The sequence below is a fragment of the Armigeres subalbatus genome, chromosome 3 (genome assembly GCF_024139115.2).
Source record: "Armigeres subalbatus isolate Guangzhou_Male chromosome 3, GZ_Asu_2, whole genome shotgun sequence".
Taxonomy (NCBI): domain Eukaryota; kingdom Metazoa; phylum Arthropoda; class Insecta; order Diptera; family Culicidae; genus Armigeres; species Armigeres subalbatus.
In genome coordinates, this window is record NC_085141.1 from 36,006,216 (window position 1) to 36,029,243 (window position 23,028).

The 23,028-nt window shown below is 40.8% G+C and overlaps 2 protein-coding genes and 2 long non-coding RNA genes across 4 annotated transcripts in view; 3 read left to right on the plus strand and 1 right to left on the minus strand.

Annotated features, from left to right (window-relative positions):
- Window positions 1-14,882, plus strand: part of LOC134226099 (proton-coupled folate transporter) — a 54,488-nt gene extending 39,606 nt beyond the window's left edge. The window contains exons 2-5 of the mRNA XM_062706646.1: window positions 12,685-12,978; window positions 13,044-14,045; window positions 14,107-14,432; window positions 14,497-14,882. Of these exons, the coding sequence (XP_062562630.1) occupies window positions 12,958-12,978; window positions 13,044-14,045; window positions 14,107-14,432; window positions 14,497-14,629 (1,482 nt within the window). The 5' untranslated portion in view covers window positions 12,685-12,957 and the 3' untranslated portion in view covers window positions 14,630-14,882. The remainder of the gene's footprint in view (window positions 1-12,684; window positions 12,979-13,043; window positions 14,046-14,106; window positions 14,433-14,496) is intronic.
- LOC134226100 (uncharacterized) lies at window positions 1,513-16,659 on the minus strand. The gene is made up of 4 exons (XR_009983396.1): window positions 16,522-16,659; window positions 16,340-16,452; window positions 3,273-3,342; window positions 1,513-2,821 (listed from the first exon to the last, which is right to left on the minus strand). It is a non-coding gene; the product is annotated as an uncharacterized LOC134226100 (long non-coding RNA).
- Window positions 16,660-16,838: 179 nt separating this feature from the next.
- LOC134226098 (SET and MYND domain-containing protein 4) lies at window positions 16,839-19,021 on the plus strand. The gene is made up of 3 exons (XM_062706645.1): window positions 16,839-17,432; window positions 17,495-17,867; window positions 17,925-19,021. Exons 1-3 carry the CDS (start codon window positions 16,868-16,870, stop codon window positions 18,973-18,975), a joined length of 1,989 nt encoding a protein of 662 aa, XP_062562629.1. The 5' UTR covers window positions 16,839-16,867; the 3' UTR covers window positions 18,976-19,021.
- A 2,171-nt stretch (window positions 19,022-21,192) lies between these two features.
- Window positions 21,193-22,014, plus strand: LOC134220888 (uncharacterized). The gene is made up of 3 exons (XR_009982091.1): window positions 21,193-21,434; window positions 21,669-21,760; window positions 21,822-22,014. It is a non-coding gene; the product is annotated as an uncharacterized LOC134220888 (long non-coding RNA).
- Window positions 22,015-23,028: the final 1,014 nt, after the last annotated feature.

Below are 23,028 nucleotides of genomic sequence, written 5' to 3' on the forward strand. Positions count from 1 at the left end.
AGTATTTTTGGAAGCAAATATTTATTTATTTCATTTTTCCATTAGTCTATAGTAGGAACCCTGCCAAGCAAGCTGCCAAATATTGCCACGCACTGATCTTCGCGATCGAAAGATGTACGGCGCGACACGTACCACTTAACAAACCATTTCCCAAACAATTTCCTGCGCTTTTGTAGGTATTCACCACTACGTGGATTACCCTCGACTGCTTCAGCAATATCCCAAGTAACCAAAAGTTCCTTTAAAAGTACGTTTTTGGCGTAATTAGCTCAGTCAAGCTGATTATGCGAAAAACGTACTTTTAACCTTTTGTCTGTGCTCTGGGGTCAATATGACCCCAGGCCACTTTGAGTGGCTGCCATTTTTTTAGTTTTCAACCGATTCTCCTAATTTTTGGTAGTTTGGTGAAACTCGCCGAGATCTATCTCCTAGGTGCAAATTCACTTCAAAAATCTTGAAAATATGCGCTACAGTGTACTTTTTTCAAAAAACTTACGTTGTCTGTGCTCTGGGGTCAAATTGACCCCAAATTGAAATTGCTATAACTTTTTTAATGCTTGGCCAATTTTGGATTTTTGGGGCTGTTTTGAAAGATAATTTAATCATCTTTCAGGTCGTTACCAAAGATTGACTATAGGTGGGCGGGTACATCGCGGGGAGGGTTTTTCCTAAAAAGGGTACAAAAACAGTGATTTTTCATGCTTATTTTACTTATATCTGAAAATCCTACCCATTTTGAACTGCACCTTTTCAAAAAGGTTATGCAGGAAGGCGTGTGCTTTGATATGAGGTATTGATTAGTTTAGAGCTTGTTCGCTAGGTGGCGGTATATTTGAATTCATTAATTTAGACTACTCAAGTAATTCCGATATATGGAATTTTCCTCATTGTAAATATTCTTATCGCACAAATTTGCAATTTGTAACGATGACGTCTTTAATAAAGTTCGTCTGGTGGGAATGGACTGTCATGTGACGGAATAAATAATTAGGAAATTTACAAATAGGCGGCGCTAGCGTACTTGCAATATTCTTGCATATATGAAATATTGCTTTAGCTTGAGATCCCTCGTACCTACACTCAAGTTGTATTCGGCAACATTGTTCAGGATATGTAGCACTACAAAGCGGTGCTCAATATAATGAGTACGTCTTTCAATTTTTGAATTTGTGCGATAAGAATATTTACACTGAGGAGAATTCTATATATCGGAATATCTTAAGTAGTCCAAAATAATTAATTCAAATATACCACCACCTGGCGGCCGAGTTCTAAACTTATCAACGCCTCATGCCAGAGCACATGCCTTCCTGCTTAACCTTTTTAAAAAAGGTGCAGTTCAAAATGGAAAGGATTTTCGGATACAAGTAAAATAATCATGAAAAATCACTCGTTTTATACCCTTGTTCACTAAAACCCCTCCCCGCGATGTACCCGCCCACCAATAGTCAATCTTTGGTAACGACCTAAAAGATGATTAAATTATCTTTCGAAACAGCCCCATAAATCAAAAATTGGCCAAACATTAAAAAAGTTATAGCAATTTCAATTTGGGGTCAATTTGACCCCAGAGCACAGACAACGTAAGTTTTTTTGAGCACAGACAGAAGGTTAATGGAACTTTTGGTTACTTGGGATCCTATACAAATCACTCACATAGTATACGGTGTGCTTCATTAGTCATGCCAATCTTTCGAGGAACTTTGGATCTCGATCTGCATCGTGTTATTAACCCAGTCTCCATGCAACAACTGCACGAATACATTTCTGAACGCGATCGACCACAATAGATGCGTTCCTCTAAGATGAGATACTTCATCAAATCTTAGACTTCCAATCAACCTTCTTCCAGGCGCGAAAAACTTCGCTAAATAGTACGCCTCCTTAGGCTGTGAACCATTCCACCGATTCGTTTAACTTTTAGTTAAAATTTGACATTCCGATGGTTATTTTCCCATCGTGGTTAAAATTTTACTCCGAAGCCGACTCATTTGAGTTTTGACAGATTGATAGTTATTTAGAACGAAATGGATTTGGCGCCAATTTTCTCGCGAACAAAGTTTAACTATCGAACTGTCAAATCTAACCATGCTCCGGAGCAGGGTTATTTTTAACCACGGCGAAATAACCATCGAACTGTCAAATTTTAACTAAAAGTTAAACGAATCGGTGGAATGGTTCACAGCCTTAATAGATGGTTTACAGTTCGGAAAACGTGTCACGGGATTTGATCCCCATGTATTTTCAAAAGGGCGGAAATTTCGATTTTTCCGTGCCCAATTCCCATAAATCCCGCCCCTCTAAAAATGCATTGGGGAATCAAATCTCGTGACAAGTTTTCAGAACTGTAAACCAGCCTTCAAGTCGGATATGGACTTGGATATGCAGTCATATCTGGAACAGTCTTCTCCATTGCTGTCCGTGATCACCCACTTCTCCTCCTGAAAGATATCAATCGAGCGGCCCATGTCCAGTTTTAGCTTTACGAAAAACTCATTTCGTTTCCTTAACGGGAGCTGCAGCCGGACCACTACGGAGGTATTTACCACCAGAATGTGCTGAAAATCCAAAGTGCCCTATTGCCCAGTCACTCTGGATGGGCAGCTCTACTATAGTTCTGGGGATGCACGTCCGTGTCGAGAAATTCCAGCCTTGCCTATGATACCGAGACGCATGTGGAGCAGTATTAACAGGGCACAAGGTATGCTGGTGTTGGACAAACCAGGTAAGCTGACGTTCTGCTTCATTGGACAGGAAGCAACGGGTCAACAGCTTCTTATTTAAGGCCTCCATCCACGTGCCGTTGTCGCACCCGTCAAATCTGGAAGAACCGAAAGTCTTATTGAAGGTTAAATATTTTTAAAACACGCAACCATGGAAGCAACTGGACAACCGTGGAAGAACTGTACACTACTAAAAATCCACACATATTTATTGGCAAAAATCCATAGATTTAACTTATGATGTATATCAGCGCACACATAACCATTCTCCACGCGAACTACTAATAAAATATATGTCCAAATAAACTTTATGTGTGGTCTCGAATTAACAATTATTTATTTTATGTGTGGTTTTATATCGACTATATTAGGGTGGAGCTATTGCAAAAATTTATAACGGCGACACATATATCTTATATAGATATTTTTGGCAGTGTAACAGATCTTTGACATGGGAGATCAGAATTTTTGTTCATGAGCGGAAGCAGTCAGCGGATTCGTTCGGAATTATTCCATGATATGTTTGTAGTATTTTGAGCAATATCTTACCTGCATCCGCTGCCAAAAGTTTGTCCAAATCGCGCTACTGGTAATATCGTGTTAATTATCTGCAAATTAACTGAATGTTGAAGAAAAATCGTGGTCAATCGGGTTGCAGAAAAAGTAATGACGTTGATTGTTTTCTTTGAATGAACACCATCAATGACATGTTGGTCCATAAGCTTACCTTATGATTTTTATTCATGAGGCAACATATTGAATTTCATAAGGCATAATTATGTAATTTATTCGAATGACTATGACTTACATAGAAGCCTTATGAATCAATTATGGAATGAACTTCTGCTGTTTCATAAGGCAAAACTTATGGATTTCCATATTTTATTTACGTGAGTGTAGAGTTTCTATAACAACATTGTGTAACTGCCACATTTAATTTAATACTTACGATAATATTAATTCATTTTTATTTATTTATACATATAATATTTATACATATAATATACATAATATCGATGAATACATAAATATGGAATATCATACAAACAACTTGTTTAACTCACGCAAGGCCCTTAACAATAAAATCAGCATCAAACTGCGATTCTTGAAAAAAAAATACACGGAAATTTTTTTTGTTTACTATATGTGAAAATTGTGAAATGTTTGAAATGTCATAACTTTTTTGTTTATTAGTTTACCATCACCAAATTTTTATGGTAGATAGCTAATATAATGGACCGTTTTCCCTAAAAAAAATTACGTTCGAAAAAGATAGGGTTTTGAGATATTTGAGTTTTTGTGACAAAAATGATATTTTTAAAGGCAAAAAAATTTTTTTTACTGTGCACATTTTCTTAAGAATCACCATTTAGTTGTCTAACTTTGCTGAAAAAATCATAACAATCGAACATTCCGTTTTTGCTGTGCAGCTTTTTAAATATTTTTGAACCATTTTCACATACACCCTTTTGAAAAGTTAGTCGTGACTCAATATGAAGATTTGATATCGAAAAATGACGATTTAGATGAAATTGAAAAACTGTGCAAAGTTTCAACTCAATAGAAAATCATGAATTAAAAATTTTCTTAAATTTTGATGCTGTTGCTTGGAATCGCTCAATTAGGAAACATGTTTTGGCTTTCTCGTGCACCAAGGTGTACCGAAAAGGCTATATATTCACTTCCAAGACGATTTTGTGATAGAAGGTGCGGAGACCCATAGTGTTATATACCAATCGACTCAGCTCGACGGATTGAGATGATGGCCGTATGCGTGTATGTGTGTGCGTGTGTGTATGTATGTGCGTAACATAAAACTCACCTATTTTTTAGGCATTTATCTTGATCCGATTTGTTTGCAACAAGTTGTATTCGATGGAGAATCCAATCCCATTGTTTCCTATTGAAAATTGGCCAGATCGAACTATGGGATCAAAAGTTATGGCCAAAATACGATTTACATATAAAAAAAAAACACGCTAAGAAACTTTCACTCAATTTTTGTTTGTTTATCTAATGTACGAGAAAGGCACAAACACCGCTAGGTGGATCAATCTTTTTTTTAGTATCTTTATAGTATCTTTAGGACGAGCTAGTCTAGGGCTGAAAGTCTCCGGAAACATGTTTATTGACTGCAAAGGGATTCCTTCCAGTAGCATAGCAGGAGATCTCGGTTACAACCCCAAAAGGGAAAGACAGCATCCAAGATTTTTAGTGAAATGCTGTCTTTCCCTTTTTAAGCTATATCGGAGGTCCCCTGCTATGCCGCTACACCCTTTGCAGTTTTTGAACATGTTTCCGTATACGAGCCAGCCTAGGGCTGAAAGTCTCATTAAGGTCTGAAGGAAGGGTTTTCCGTTAAAAAAGAACGTGGTAGCACTCTCTGAGAGAGAAAATTGCCCAATTCAACCCGCCAGAATGACGCTGTCAGTGTCGTCAAAATTAATTCATCATTATGCAGTTTTCAATGAATCGCCTGCTTTGAGCGTGCTTACAGCGGCACACTAGGAGTTAACTTTCTGAAAGCAGTATGGCGAAAGGTATCTAAGGTTTGATTTCTCAATATTAAGCACCCTAATCAAAAAAATATTTGGTAGGCGTAGTAGCGGACATCATTCTTCATAACCGGTACCAAAACTATTTGAAAAAAAATCATGAAAAGTTCCTAATTTTGAAAAATCCCGCGTTAGATGTCTTTCGCCATACAAATTTCTGGCGGTTTAACCCTTAAAGGCGCAAAGCGATTTTTTTTAGAAATCGTCGGAAATATTTTTAACGTAAATAACCATTAAAATCATTAACATTAAACGTATTTTCGATTTGTTGTTTTAAAACAACATTGCGCATTTAAGGGTTAAGGTTCCCCCAAACACACGCGACGCGACAGTCGCGACGCGATTCTATCGCTTGGCGACAGCGATTCTGTCGCCGTTAGTGTGGAAGCGTAAATAGAACATTGCCTGCAGCGACCCAACGATAGAATCGCGGCGACTAATAGCAGACCCCACACGACGGAAAAAGTTTGACAAACTCTTGATTATTGAAGAAAAAGATTGATAGTGTGAGTGCGAACCCAAAATATTGAAGTAAATATTGAGGGAAATCAGAAAAGTTTGATATTCCTTTAAATATTTCCCCTCATCTCCCCCCGCAGTTTGCCCACAGGAGTCGATGACGGTTGAGTGTGTGCGTGTTTTGTGCGTTATACCGCTATTTGATTCGTATTAGTTCACGAAAAAATTGAGTTTTTCTTCAGCTACGACCATGCCGGCTAATCAGTGAAAATATTGAAGAAAAGTTTGATGAAGAGCTTGACGAAAAAAGTATTGTCAATATATGCCTCGTGTGGGGTCTGCTAATGAATCGCCGGCTTTGAGCGTGCTTACAGCGGCACACTAGGAGTTAACTTTCTGAAATCAGTATGGCGAAAGGCATCTAAGGTTCGATTTCTCAAAACTAAGCACTTTAATCGAAAAAATATTTGGTAGGCGTAGTAGCGGACACCATCCCTCATAACCAGTACCAAATAGTTTTTCATGAAAAGTTCCTAATTTTGAGAAAACCAGTGTTAGATGTCTTTCGCCATACAAATTTCTGGCGGTTAACTCTTGCTGGCTATTTTGTGCATATACTATAGCGCCTGGATGTGGCTGCGGCGAGTAGAAAATCAGCCACTGCCAATAATGAATTATATTATTAATAATGAATTATTATAGTGGCTGATTTTTCTACTGCCAGTTATCCAGGCGTTATAAATAGTTACAGCAGAATATGGCGAAAGACATCTAACGCTGGTTTTCAAATTAACTTTCATGAAAACTATTTGGTACCGGTTATGAGGGATGGTGTCTGCTACTACGCCTACCAAATATTTTTACGATTAAAGTGCTTAATTTTGAGAAATCGAACCTTAGATGCCTTTCGCCATACTGATTTCAGAAAGTTAACTCCTAGTGTGCCGCTGTAAGCACGCTCAAAGCAGTCGATTCATTCATTGCCTGTGGCGCAAAGCCTAGAAAGAATGCTAGCCGTTGGTACTAATGAATCGCCTGCTTTGAGCGTGCTTACAGCGGCACACTAGGAGTTAACTTTCTGAAATCAGTATGGCGAAAGACATCTAAGGTTCCATTTCTCAAAATTAAGCACCTTAACCGGAAACATATTTGGTAGGCGTAGTAGCGGACTCCATCCTTCATAACTGGTACCAAATAGTTTTTCATGAAAAGTTCCTAATATTGAGAAAACCCACGTTAGATATCTTTCGCCATACAAATTTCTGGCGGTTAACTCATGCTGGCTATTTGCGCATATACGATAGCGCCTGGATGAGGAAGCGGCGGGTAGAAAATCAGCCACTGTCAATAATTCATTCATTAGTTCTAGCCTCTAAAATGAACAAGGAGTAGAGAAATAATCATTTACCACCAAAAACGGTCATACGTCGTGAAATGAGTGTACAGAAACATTAATTGTGGGGAGACAAAATAAAAAAAAATCATATGGTGACTGTCGTCTGCTTGGTCGTGGCTGCTGCTGCGGCTGCCGTGTTTTTGTTTTTATTTTACTTCGGGGCAGATTTAAAATGATAAAAAGAAATGTCAACCGTTCCCGTCCCTGGGCGAGAGAACAGCAGCAGCGTCGACCAATCAAGCAAGGAGGAAATCAAAATAAACAAACTCCAGCTAGTTTCGGAAAATGAAAACATGAGCCGTTTCTAGAACAACATTAGAAAATATCGTGAGATAGCTTTGAAAAGTATTTGGGTGATAACAGTGGTGCTGGTGTAAGTAAGACAAATAAGACAAATAAGAAAAATAAGACAAATAAGACGAATAAGATAGATAAGACTAAGAAGAAATCTAGGAATTCCGTCGAAAGTTCTTCCAGGAATGCCGTCGGAAGTTCTTCCAAGAATTCCGTTGGAAGTTCCTTCGGAAGTTCCTCCGGGAATTCCTCCGGAAGTTCCTCCGGGAATTCCTCCGGAAGTTCCTCCGGGAATTCCTCCGGAAGTTCCTCCGGGAATTCCTCCGGAAGTTCCTCCGGGAATTCCTCCGGAAGTTCCTCCGGGAATTCCTCCGGAAGTTCCTCCGGGAATTCCTCCGGAAGTTCCTCCGAATTCCTCCGGAAGTTCCTCGGGAATTCCTCCGAAGTTCCTCCAATTCCTCCGGAAGTTCCTCCGAATTCCTCCGGAAGTTCCTCCGGGAATTCCTCCGGAAGTTCCTCCGAATTCCTCCGGAAGTTCCTCCGGGAATTCCTCCGGAAGTTCCTCCGGGAATTCCTCCGAAGTTCCTCCGAATTCCTCCGGAAGTTCCTCCGGGAATTCCTCCGGAAGTTCCTCCGGGAATTCCTCCGGAAGTTCCTCCGGGAATTCCTCCGGAAGTTCCTCCGGGAATTCCTCCGGAAGTTCCTCCGGGAATTCCTCCGGAAGTTCCTCCGGGAATTCCTCCGGAAGTTCCTCCGGGAATTCCTCCGGAAGTTCCTCCGGGAATTCCTCCGGACGTTCCTCCGGGAATTCCTCCGGAAGTTCCTCCGGGAATTCCTCCGGAAGTTCCTCCGGGAATTCCTCCGGAAGTTCCTCCGGGAATTCCTCCGGAAGTTCCTCCGGGAATTCCTCCGGAAGTTCCTCTGGGAATTCCTCCGGAAGTTCCTCCGGGAATTCCTCCGAAGGAATTCCTTGAGGAACTTCCGAATGAATTTCTGGAAGAACTTTCGAAAGGAATTCCTGGAGGAACTTCCTTAGGAATTCCTGGAGGAACTTCCTTAGGAATTCCTGGAAGAACTTCCGAAGAAATTTCTGGAGGAACTTGCGGAAGAATTGAAAATCAAGTCGTTTTCGGCCGTTGCAGTCTTGTAAAGCAGCAAAAACAGGTTTACTTCTGCATCCGACGGTTTCGGTAATTTATTTTACCTTTTTCAAATCCTTGAAAAAGGTAAAATAAATTACCGAAACCGTCGGATGCAGAAGTAAACCTGTTTTTGCTGCTTTACAAGACTGCAACGGCCGAAAACGACTTGATTTTCAATTAAGTTTTCCACAGTCGCCAAGAGTTATTTCCTTGCGGAAGAATTTCTGAATAAACTTCAGAAGATATTTCTGGAGGAACTTACTTAGGCATTCCTGGAGGAGCTTCCTTAGGAATTCCAGGAGTAACTTCCGAAGGAATTCCTGAAGGAACTTCCGAAGGAATTCCTGGAGGAACTTCCGAAGCATTTTTTCCAGGAATTCCTCCGGAAGTTCCTCCGAGAATTCCTCCGAAAGTTCCTCCGGGAATTCTTCGGGAAGTTCCTCCGGGAATACCTGGAGGAACTTCCGGAGGAGTTCTTGAAGGAACTTCCGGAGGAATTCCCGCAGAAACTTATGGAGGAATTCCCACAGGAACTTTCGGAAAAATTCCTGAAAGAATTACTGGAGACATTCCAGGAGGAGCTTGGAGCTTCCGGAGGAATTCCTGGAGAAACTACTGAAGCAATTCCTGATAGAATTTCTGAAGAAATTTCTGGAGTAACTTCCGAAGGAATTCCTGGAAGAACTTCCGTAGGAATTCCTGGAGGAACTTTCGAAGGAAGAAAATCCTGGAGGAACTTTCGAAGGAAGAAATTCCTGGAGGAATTTCCAAAAGAAGAAATTCTTGGAGGAACTTCCGAAGGAAGAAATTCTTGGAGGAACTTCCGAAGGAATTTCTGGAAAAACTTCCGAAGGAATTCCTGGAGGAACCTCGGAAGAAATTTCTGGCAGAACTTCCGAAGGAATTTCTGCAGTAACTTAGGAATTCTTGGAAGGATTTCCGGAAGAATTTCTGGAGTAACTTCCGAAAGAATTTCTGGATAACCTTCCAAAGGAGTTCCTGGAGGAACTTCCGAAGCAATTCCTGTTGGAACTTCTGGAGGAACTTTTAGAGGAATTTCTGGAGGAACTTCTGGAGGAATTCCTGGAGGAATCTCCGGTGAAACTTCCGAAGGAATTCCCGGAGGAATTTCCTAAGGAATTTCCGGAGGAACTTCTGGAGGAATACCTAGAGGGACTTCCGTATAAATTTAGAAAAATTTGTCTTATTTTCTTTATTCGTCTTATTTGTCCTATTTGTCTTATTTTCTTTATTCGTCTTATTTGTTTTATTTGTTTTATTTGGCTTATTTGTTTTATTTGTCTTATTTATTTTCAATTGTTTATCTTATCTCATTCCTATATTTGATTTCGCTTTATATATTTAGCTGGGTGGTGCGGATAGAATCGATTTGGTTGTCAAACTGAAGCCAAAATTTTCTATTGTGCCGGAGCCAAACATTGAAGATTGTGGTTATGTTCGTTTCTGATCTAATATTGAGAAGTATTGTTATTATTTTGGGAAAAAATAAAAATAAACTTTGTTTGAGTTTTGTATTCTTTGTAACAATTATTCTCACATTATATTTCGAGTGGAAATTTAGTGGGAATGCAACTAAAAAGCATTCGTTACGAAATTTCACGAGATTCAGCAGCTGATCGGAGCATGAATGTATGTAAACAATCGTAAAGTCATGTAGAGTCTAGCGCATTTGTGCGCTCTCATGCAGCGTGGAAAGAGAAATTCGAAGAGCGGGAAATGTTTGACAGCCAAGTAACTGCAAAATAATTTTGTTTATGGGAGTGATTTCAAAATATCCCTCTGCTCGCTTGAGCGCAGAAAAGCGGCTCTATCCGCAGTACCCAGATATTTAGTATCCTCGTGTTCAAAAATAGGAATACGCTTTTTTCTAGTATCACGCTAGATACAAAGTTGACGCACGGAAGAAATAAACTACCCAATAGTGAGTTTAATTCACCCAACCTCGAACATCCGTACAGGAAGCCAAAATTGAGTTAGTAGGGTCGAAGTATAGATAGTAGAATCTATAGATGAGCGAATGCATGGCTGAGTCGATTTTTTTGCCCGTGCACACGCGCATATGACGTCACAGCCCTTAACGTTTCCATTGAAATCGTGACGTCATGCTCGTTTGGAGACACGTTTGACAGTTCGTTTGGAGACAGAGGATTTATCTTCGCTCATCTATATATTCCACTATCTATAGGTCGAAGTAGTTTGCCTTTACCCCATGTTAAAAAAGTACCCAACGGAAAATTTATTTACCCAAATGTAAGTTTAATTCACTCAATTTCGACCTCAGGTAATAAAACTCAAAATTGGCTTCCCGTATTGAACTGGCATCGTTGGATTGTTTGGCTCTTTTGTTTTTGACAACAAAAGAAAGAGTGGATGAAAGAAAAGAGAAAAAATAACTCAAAAGTAAGTTTAAAAATACTCAATTTTGGGTACTTTTTTTCTTCCGTGCAGACTTTCTATCGCTCTCATCGCTCCTTTCCTGGCGTGCGCCACAAGAAAATATGCTGTTGGCTGCTCTCCCGAAATAGTAACTTTTGTATAGAATTTAAAAAACTTGGTTGAAGTAAAAAGAGCTTCCTTCAAAATCTATTACGGTGACATACTTTTTATTACATCAAAATGATCGTTGGAAAAATTCAAAACTTTTGTCAGTTGGGTTTTGCAAAATTCGGTTCCTTTGTGCCTCAAATCATCGGAGAGAGGTACTGAGAAGCGAAAATTTCAGTTATACAATAGTTCAGTATTTAAAGCTTAATTCAAATTTGGGAAACAGTAGGTTCATGAAATTTTGTAGGAACATTCCTTGATAAATTTCAAAGAGATTGTCAGTTCTTCTTCTTCTTCTTATTGGCATTACATCCCCACACTGGGACAGAGCCGCCTCGCAGCTTAGTGTTCATTAAGCACTTCCACAGTTATTAACTGCGAGGTTTTCTAAGCCAAGTTACCATTTTTGCATTCGTATATCATGAGGCTAACACGATGATACTTTTATGCCCAGGGAAGTCGAGACAATTTCCAATCCGAAAATTGTCTAGACCGGCACCGGGAATCGAACCCAGCCACCCTCAGCATGGTCTTGCTTTGTAGCCGCGCGTCTTACCGCACGGCTAAGGAGGGGAGAGATTGTCAGTTGGGATAAGTGAAATTCGTTCCCAATTCCGAAAATAGCGCTCTACCGCGAGAGAGCTTCCCTTAAGCCCCAAACGCAATGCAACGGAACGGCGACGGAAACGGAAAATTTGACAGTTAGCCCATATATTTTCTGTCAAATTTGCCGTTTCCGTCGCCGTTCCGTTATATTGCGTTTGGGGCTTTAGACCTTAAAAAAGATTCTAATACAAATATTGTTTCTAGTGAAAACGAATGACCACCCAACAAAATTATCGGGCGTAACAAGGGTTACAGTTGAAATTGAAAAACTTCAATTTAGTGCCAGCGAAATTGAATTGAAATTGAAAAACTTCAATTTAGTGCCAGCGACGTTGTCAGCGCCAAAAAACGATTTTGTGACGCAGATAACATCGTGCAGTGCTGCATATTTATTTTATTTTCCGTAAGAATCCCATCGGAAGTGGGCCTTGCCGACAGTTCATCATCGTCGTACAAGCAGTTTAAGACGGGTCTGTCTCATTTGGAGAATTAAACTTAAAAAGTGACAGTTCGAAAATTAAAAAATCACCCCGTTATAAGAATGGCTGGTGCTACCCAGCAATTCCAATTGGACATCGATGGAAAATGATTCGATATCTGTCAAAAGTAATCTTGCTCTGCGAGCAGGGTTATTCGATAATTATTGAAATGTCACTTTTAAGTTTAATTTCAGTTTAATTATCCAATTGAGACAGATCCTAAATGCACAATATGTTGTTGTCACCGCTGATCTTCCCTTATTAAAGCATAGTACCGACATATTTTCTTGAATCTTCAAATCGAATATCTGGAATGAAAAAAATGTTTGTAATATTGTGTGGGATCATAATTCATCATTTTGTTTTAGTTGATGAAAAATAAACAACTGAATCAATTTTTTTTATAGCATCCGCCATTATGGCCATATAGTTTCATGTGGTTTATTTTTTTTTGTCTATTTTCAGCATTTCCTGCGATCAAATTGTCTACCTTGAATCTCCTCTTGGATCTCCTCCGAATGCATCGAGCACTGAGATTTGGCTCTTTATCGCCATCATCGCCACCAGTGACAGTAACAATCCCGTGGAAAGTCCACCGTCTCGTCTTATCTCAGTCAATCATCTCGTGCAGCTGATATTGCGATTCAGCGCAACGCGACTCGACTGGCAGTCTCCATCTGTTCAGTGGACGCGATACCGTCAATTTAAAAGTTCTCCATGTGATTCTGCCCGGTCACCATGAGCGACAACGGGGATAGGGTATGGCGCGGTTATCATTTGATTGATTTGAATTGTTGTTTTTAATTAATATTCCTTCGTTCTAGGTGGTTCGCGTGGAGCGATGGTACCACAAGATTACGGTAGAACCGTCGATGTTTCTGTACATGATGGCCTTCATGTTGACGTCGGTCATTGAACAGGTGTTTTTCCTCTACAAGGCGTGCACTGTGAATCATGGCTATTCGCACGATATCTGTATCAACATCGAAAACTATCAGGATATTAAGAAAGAGGTTCAAATAACCACCTCGACGTTCCACATGTGGAATAACATAGCGATGTATGTGGTGCCAATTGTGTTAGCTTTGTTCCTCGGAGCGTGGTCCGATCGCAGAGGTCGTAAACTTCCACTAATTTTGGGGTTGATAGGAAAGTTCGTTTACTCGGTGATGATTGTGGTCAATACTCGAATGGAAACGTGGCCAGTGGAGTACATTATTTACACTGCCACAATCCCAAGTGTACTGACTGGAGCGGACATCGCCATATTTGCGTCATGCTTCGCCTATATATCGGATATAACAACCCTAACAGACAGAACCTTTAGGATTACAATCCTCGATGCCACATACTTGAGCACGATGCCCATCGGAGTCGCGATCGGTACTCTCATTTACAACCGTACTGCCAAATCATTTACGGTGATGTTTGCAATCAACGCCGCATTACTCCTCCTCTCGATTGTATACTCAATTTTTCGTCTGAAATCTCGTACCACCGATCGACAAATTTCTATAAGGGAGCTGCCTTGGTATCGCATGCCGGGCGATTTCTTCGATCGACAACATGTCGTCACATCACTGGCGACGTTCTTCAAGAAACGCACCATGAACCGAAGGATCTACCTCTACGTTCTAATGGTCGCCATGTCCTTCTACACATTCCAACGGGACGAAAAACCCAAAATGTATCTCTACACCCAACTCAAGTTCAATTGGAATGCTGATTTGTATAGCTACTTCAAAACATATCAATCGGCTGCCTACGTGGTGATGATGTTCATCGGAGTTCCATTCTTCACCAAGGTTCTCCAGATGAGAGACACGGTACTGTTTGACTAAACTTTCTGAACACCAGCAACTTACTAAAATCCAAATGCATTTACAGTTCATCATCATGATTGGTGCCACCGCACACGCCTCAGCTCGCTTCGTTTACATATTTGCCCAAGTGGACTGGCTGTTGTACATCGGGGCCACCATTTCGAGCCTTGGCCCGATAGTGGCACCAGTACTAAGATCGATGATCTCCAAGATGGTTCCGACGACCGAGCGAGGCGTCATCTTCTCATTTCTGTCCGTATTCGACAATGCCGTCCCACTGCTAAGCGGAATCCTCTATACGCAGATCTACAACGCGTCTATCAACACCTTCCCACAGGCATTCTTCCTGTTGACCATGGGCACCCAGGTGATGGTACTTCTGCTGACTTTGTAAGTTTCATGAACCGAATGGAACAAATGACACCCCAACCCCTAATACTTGTCTATTTTTTAGGGGTGTTCACATATCTTTGCGAGGTAAAACATTCGAGGAAGGCACCACTGAAAACCTGAATGGATTGATTGAGGAGGAGCAGTTGCCGGAGAACGATGTAGCGACAGAAGGGCAAACAGTGCCTAAACAATGAGGCATTACTCCATTTGCGAACTGGCGCAATTAAAAGAAAATAGATTTCTTCAAAAGACTTAGCTATAATAGTTTACATCGAAGATTCGGCTACTAAGACTTAGTCATTAAAAGATTTAGGGTTATCAAGTTTATAGGGTTATGGCATTTTGAAAACTGATTTACTATTACTTGCTTACAGAATTGGTAAGTCTTTTACTGAAAAATCTGAAATGAAACAAGGCCTCACCAAGCGAATATTTAATCGAGCTGCATTGTGACAATGCTACAGTCTTCGTCGGGGCTGACCGCGAGTTGAAGTCGTTGCGTCGCCAGTACCTCGATCAGTTCAAATCAGACGAATGGAGGAGTTATTGCCACGAATCTGGAATTTCCTTCCACTTCATCCCTGCTCGTTCTCCGCATTTCGGTGGTTTGTGGGAGGCCGGGGTTGCGTCGTTCAAATTTCATTTTCGCCGGATTTTTGCTGCAAATTCTTATACATTGGACGAGTTTTCCACGGCAACGACCCACATTGAGAGCATACTAAATTCCCGGCCTCTCACCCCCTCACCGACAACCCAGATGACCTTGCAGTGCTTACGCCCGGCCACTTTCTGGTCGGGGAACCGATGTTCTCCTTTCCAGAGCCGGACGTTACAGATGACCACATGACTCGTCTCTCTCGATTTCAAGAACTGCGCCGCTCTGTGCAGAAGGTTAGAGTTTTGCCGATAGATGCCGATAATGAAAAACACAAAACACCTGGATCGCAAAAAAATAATCGTTGAAACGGACCGTTTCAACGGGGTCCGGAATGTGCTCATCAATGAACTATGTGCTAATGTGCAGCTAATAATTTAAAGATAATTCCTAATAATATCTAATGAATTTACGAGTTTATCACCGTTTGGAAACCCTATCGAGAAACCGATTTGCCATTTTTCTCTGTAAAGTATTAATCGACACTATTACGGTGAAATCAGATCTCTATACCAATGTGATGTATCAAAAGAGTTTTAGTTTGAATAGATCACTGGTCCACGAAAGTCGAACCTAGCGCGTTCTCCGCATCGAATCGCAATTCGAAATTGCCGGTTTTGCCCCTTTCTTCGACTGTTGAGTGTTCGGGGGATTGTCCACCTCGTCGTTGCGAATCACACCACATCAACAAGACAAGATGAGCGATCGTATTCACTACAATGAGGTTAATTAATGCATAAATATTTTTTTACTATAATAATTTGAACTCGACCTTATTCAAAGTTTTAGAATAAACAGTTGTGGTCCAAATATCAAATGTATAAGCTGTAGCGCAATACTCTAGATTTATTTTGGTGCAGTATTATGGGATTCATTCGCAACATATTTCGCATTTAGTTTCATAGGGGCGTAACTGTATTGATCGATTTATTTTCGTCGATGTTTTCTTCTTAGTATTGTAGCAAATTGCGCTAGTTTGTCGATGATTTAATGGTTGAATACTTGAATGTATGTATTTTGCACCAGAATCGATAATCACGGTTGTAGCTTTTGAAACAATTGAGTTATTAACAAAATATAAAATCGATTAAGAGAAATCGATCAATACAGTTACTCCCTTATGAAACTAAACGCGAGTTTGATTTTTCTACGATTTTCCTACTATCCCGGTACAATTTTCCGTTCTTTTTCTTATGTGAGTACGTGATTGCTTATGAAAACTTCAACGCGATTCCATACAAAAAACCACCTCTTTTTTCCACGAAACCACATCAACGAACCACAAGGGCTTTGTACCAAGAATTGTTTTTCTGACGACAAGTACATTCCCGGCAACTTTGTGATTAATTTCTGGGTTTGCACCTGTAAATGCGGAATTGAAAAAAATCCTCGGTTTAATGGGAGGATTAAGATCTCCAAAATTATACTTACCAAATCCATTCTTGCCTAGTTTTTGCTCATATTTCAGCGGAATGAAAATCGAAGTCGTTTCTGCTAACTATTAGATAAATCCATCTTAAATTTAATCAACCGCATTCAAGAATGAACCGGTCCAATAACAGACATCTACACACAGGAATCCGGCGCATGCCTCCCACGTGTTTTCAGCCATGCGCATGCTCCAACTGCTAGAACGACTGAAACTCGTCGACCCCCTTTCACATTGCAATCGATCGCTTCGGCAGGCGCACCACACCACTCTTCTAGTGAGTCTAATAATAGTCGTCACCCGTGTGCATTCTAGTCGGATTTTTCGCCTAAGAACCCCATTTCCACGATGGCCTCAATTGATAACGATCCTCTGTATACGGAGTTGTGCAGTGACAAAACTCTCAGCTCACAGAAGGAAGGATTCTTCAATGCATTCTACTGGACGGTGGCGGAAAATTTCACCGGTCAAAATGAGCACTGGCTCCGGGACGTGTTCGGGAAGGTGCAACCGGGTAATGACTCGGCCAGGGTTCAGCTAATCTACGAAGACCCGGTGGTTTGTTTCGAGGTGCTGGGGACGCTGGAGCATGTCAAGCCGGTGTTCCGGGGCAAAGACGCCAAGTTTAGTTGGCAACGGCGGGAACAAGCAACCAAACTGTTGAATGAAGGTAAGATGCAGCAGGCCCTGATACTGGCCAGTCAGGCCGTCATGCGGGCTCCCGCGAAATGCGTTGATATGCACATCGACCAAGGAATGACTCTGGCATGTGCCTTCTGGACCAGGGCCGAGGTGTTGATTCGAATGCTGGACGGTGTACATGCGCTGCGAGACTTACAAATGGCTGCCAAAGCTGGTTTTCCGGTGAAGGCAAATGGCGAGTACTATGGAAAGATGGCCAAATGTTATGCATGTGAGCGTCGAACGCGAATATTTTTATAATTGACTAATTTCTACAGAAACTTACTATTTCAGTGATGGGTGACTTGAAACGCGCCGAAGTTTCAGCTAAGTTGTTCCACCAGTTGGCCGGTTTGGACGATTATCGACTGCAACGGCTCCGTGAAGATTTGGAGGATTTGAGGACGCTTAAAGAGGAGGATAGCGCAATAAAACCACAGGGCCGAGAACCGAAGCTTCCTGATCTTGCCGGAGGTGAAAACCAAGAGTTAAAAGGTGCTTCGAAAAAGATCGCTCTTAGTGGAGCGCTGAAGGATTCGCAAAAGGGACGCTATATTGTGGCTGCGGAAGATCTACAGCCTGGTGAAACGGTACTTACCGAAGCAGCTTATGGAGCGTGTCTTTATCCGAAGTTTTTCGGAACGCATTGCAACTTATGTTTTTCCAGGTAGATTCAAATAATAAAAGATACGATTAGAGTAATGATTCAATTTATAATTCCCAGATTGGTCGCTTCCGTTCCTTGTGAGCAATGCTGTGGGGTGGCTTTCTGCTCCCCAGAGTGCCGGGATCGAGCATGCACTGGCTATCACCGGTTTGAATGTCAGTATTTGGATCTTATGATAGGCTCTGGTATGTCCATTCTTTGCCACTTGGCCTTACGGCTGATCACGCAAGCCGGGACCGCAGAAAAAGCCATCGAAATCACCAAGGATTTGGCACTTTGCTCTCATGCTGAACATCGTAGCCATGAGGACTACTTCCGGCGTACTTTGATGGCAGCTTTTCTGCTGCGGTGTTTGCAGAAGTCGGAGTTTTTCGGACGTCGTAAAACTGAAGCTGCTGAGCCAACCCCCATAGAGGCCAAAGTTGGTGGCGTTATCCTGGAGCTGCTGCAGTCCCTCCAGTTCAACGCGCATGAAATCTATGAAATGAGGGTAGTTGGTGATCATCGGATCGATTCGGCCAAAGTGCAGTACACTGGAGTGGGGGTTTACAGGACAGGATCTCTGCTGAATCACGATTGTCATTCGGGAGTTTCGCGAAGTTTCCTGAAGACAACAATGATTCTGCACACCAGTCGACCGTTGGCAAAGGGTAGTTCGGTTCCAGAAAATTATGGAATGCATTTCATGCGCCAACCTTTGTCCGTTAGACAGAAGGTTCTTCGTTCGCGCTATTGGTTCAAGTGTGATTGCAAGGCTTGTGTCGAGGATTGGCCACTTCTGGACAAAATACCAGACAAACCAAAGCTCCGTTGCCCTCATCCGGATTGCTCCGGTGTGCTTGTTTACACCCAGAAGGGAAAGTGCTACAAATGTAAGAATAACGTAAACTTTGAGGGAACAATTAAAATCTTGCAACAGTGTGAAAATCTGTATGATGAAGGAGCGAAGAAAATGTTACAGGAACGCGTCGAAGAAGCAGCTCAACTGTTTAGCAAAGGAATAAACTTGTTCTACACGGTGGCTGTACCTCCACATAAGACAACTCACGTGGCGGAGGAGTCTTTGAGGTCTTGTTACGCTGACTTTGGAAACAAAACCCGCGTGTAATTATTGTACGCAAATACATTTACTAATAAAGTGTATGTCCTTTCAAGCTTGTCCTGCCTTTCAACTTATTAGCATTATTCTATTAGCATTTCCTCAGTTATTGATTAGAAGCTTTTCTGTGCCCGCCATTGCATGTGTGTAAGGGTGTCCCAAAATTGGACAAAGTCTGGAATATTGGTGGCTCATCCTTTCAGTCTGATGTAGGCTTTCTCCATCCTCTCAAAGTTACGTGCCATGATATCAATGTCGTCGGCGAAATCAAATAACTGGACGGACTTCGTGAAAATAGTACCACTCGTGTCAATCCCTGCCCTTCGTATCACTCCTTCAAAAGCGATGTTGAATAGCACCTTCCCGTGACCCTTTGCGGCTTTGAAGTCGAAGAATAGATGACGTTTGGGTACGTTGTATTCGCGGCATTTCTGCATTACTTGGTGAATGGCGAACACCTGGTCCGTGGTGGAGCATTCGCCCATAAAACCCGCCTGGTACATCCCCACAAACTCTCTTGCAATTGGTGCTAGTCGACGGCATAAAATTCTCTAACCAGTGCCTCACCACCGAATTTAAACAGCTTCTTTGGTAATTGATCAACTCCAGATGCTGTTTTTTTTGTAGCCGGCCGATCTCCTCCTGGATTTTTTGGAGATTTGGAGCCAGAAGTCGTATGTCCGGCGCGCGTGCTAGGTTCATTACCATACCGCTGCCGTTGTCTGCCACATCGCCATTCAGGTGCTCTTAGTAGTGCTGCCGCCGTTTTTGGATCACTTCACGCTCGTTTGTAGGAAGGTCTCCGTTTATGTCCTTACACATATCGGGCTGTGGCACGTGGCCCTTACTAGAACGGTTTAACTTTTCATAGAACTTTCGTGCGTTATTAGCGCGAAAAATCGAGTTTTGTCTGTTCCGCGTCCGAATAGCCGAATAGGACCTTTGGCCGAATAGGCCATTTGGCCAAATATGATATTTGGCCGAATAAGACAATTGGTCGAATAGGACATTTGGCCGAATAGGACATTTAGCCGAATATGACGTTTTGCCAAATTGGACATTTGGCCGAATCCAGCTTTCCATGTTCGCCATAATGGCGGCTGCTATAAATAAATCTGACAGTAACTGCTTCCGACGCTGGATTGTTTCCGACGCTGAACTTTTTTGTATCTTAGCAACAGTTTTCACATTTTTGTTTATTATTATGTGCAAAATGCAAAAAAAAATATTATCAGAATCTATTTCTTGGTTTGAAAAATGTATTCGTCATTTTTATGTTTTAGGTGGAAGGAGGGAAATATGGCAATCAAACGCAATTTTGGAGTGGTTGATATGTGAAGGTGATGTGATTAGTGCTTTCTGATAGGAATATGGTGACCATATGAAATTTTTCCAAAGGAGGACAATTCACCCAAATCGTAGCGAAAAGGAGGACATTTGATTAAAAAGGAGGACATAGAAAACATCGATCGATTTTTGGTTTTTAATATGGTTAAAAATATTATATTTGTTAGAGTTTTGCACACTAATGTTCATTGGAAGAGGTTTTTGTAAGAACCAGCAAGTAACCCAGCAAACAAGAGATCGTATAACAATTAGCACAAAGTGGAGGCCATATATGAACACTTTGCATGAACTCAAATAAAGGCATGTGCTTATATCGCCTCCACCTGACACTTATTTGCTAGCACATGCAACTTTGTTTTAGCCAGGAGATACGAGATCTTCTTCTACTTTATTAACATTACATCTCCAGATGAAATATTCCCAACCTGGGTGGTGCGGATAGAATCGATTTGGTTGTCAAACTGAAGCCAAAATTTTCTATTGTGCCGGAGCCAAACATTGAAGATTGTGGTTATGTTCGTTTTAGATCTTATATTGAGAAGTATTGCTATTGTTTGGAGAAAAAATAAAAATAAACTCAGTTTGAGTTTTGTATTCTTTGTAACAAATTAGCACTCGTTACGAGATTTCATGAGATTCAGCAGCTGATTGGAGCAGGAATGCATGTAAACAATCGTAAAGTCATGTAGAGTCTCGTGCATTTGTGTGCCTTCATGCAGCATGGGAGAGAAATTCGAAGAGCGGGAAATGTTTTGACAACCAAGAAACTGCAAAATAATTTTGCTTATGGGATTGATTTCAAAATATCCCTTTACTCGCTTGAGAGCGAAAAACTGGCTCTATCCGCAGCACAGTTCCCAACTGTCATTATAGTCTACACTATAAAAAAAATACACGAGAGGACCGTGTGTTCTACACATGAATTTGCGCATGTTGTCAATACAAATCAATATCACGTGTAAAACAGATGACATGGCTCATTCAAAACTGAGCATTTTTTTTATAAACAAACCACACGGTATTAACGTGTAAAGCAAATCGAATTCGGTTGCTCGAATTGTCATAGCCGCTTGTTTGATATATGATATCTAAGAATAATTGTGTTGATTTTCATTTGAATTGTGAGTGAATTTCGTGTTTTCTTTCACATTTTAATAATGATTGCATATCCGTCCGGATTCCGATTTCCGTCATCGGATCGAAATCCATTTCAAGAAACATAGTTTTCCTATAACTTCGACGAATCAACGGTGGAAATATAGAAAAACGTCTCGTTGGTTTTCGAACCTCTGACGGAAATTGATATGTCCGGATATAGAAAAAAAATCAAGTTGGTAAAAATGTAATATCCACAGTGGGTGGTTGCATTTATTATTTTAAAAGAAGTTGAACCACACCAACTAATACTATTTTACGAGCTGAGGCCGGCGATTTTGTCTTTGAACAGGTGAGTGCTTTTATTTTCCGAAATCTGCAACCGGTAAATAAGGTTTTTATTATCCACACAGATCACAAAAAAATCAAGTTACCTACATCTAAAAGAGCTGCTGCCGGAGAACATGATCGGTTCGGTGCTTATTCCTGCTAGCAAGAAGCCGCCACGAAGTACATACGTCGCAAAGGATAGTCGGAAGAGGCCGGTATTGACGATGCGTCTTCGCCGTTTTGAGTATAATTCCATCTTATTTGATCCTGCTGCTGCTAAAGCAGGAAGGGAACATGCAATCAATTAGAAAAAGTACCAAATTAGTATGCTCTGATGCAATTCAACATAAACGAGGAGCCACAGCAGGTCAGCCAGATTTTCCAGAGCAAGAAAATTAATTTTAAAATATTAATATATATGTATTAAATTAATGGGTTTCAACCGTATAACGGAAGTCGCATTCCGGATGGATTAAATTAAACGAAAACAAATTATTAAAAAGAAGTGAAAAATCTACATTTCCTGTCGTTTAATTACAGTTCCGAAAAATATGGATTATTTTTTTTTGAGAATTCCTTCGTAGATTTATAAACGTTTATAAATATTTTTTTCAATTAGTTAAATCAAACATTATACTATACTTGTTTTTACTTAAGATAGCAGGTGAACTTCACTTTTTTCATTTATTTGGCAGGGTTGCATGTTCCACACATCTTCTGCCCTCCCGGGCGCTCAACAATAAAATGTCCCTTCTTTTTTATTCATAAATTAATAAGTGCAAATTAATATAAAATCAGTTCACTGTTTACCGATAATTGAAATTGAAAAATGTTGCGGCCTTTCGAAACATGCATGAACATGTCCGTTTTTATTGAAATAATGACACATGGAGGATCGTCTGAATCGTCTGAATGCATACTCAAATTCGTTTGAAGTAATTCATAACATGTTTCAGATAAACATATGACATCGTGGTGTATCAATTATATTATTTGCTATAAACATAGTCATTTGAACTGAGTTTGTGAAGAACATCTCAGTGATGTGAAATACATCAGACTTGATGGTGTAATTTGGAATGAAATATCAACATTCTGAAACACACGAGTCGAACGTGTATTTGTTATGGTTATTCATGGATGTGCATATCATATGGTAGTGTATCAATAATGAATTTGGATGTATACAATGACATTTGAACTGAGGATGTCAAGAACATCGTAGTGATGTGGATTGCACTAGAATTGATGGTGTAAGCTGATTGAAAATATCCATATTCCGAAAAACAT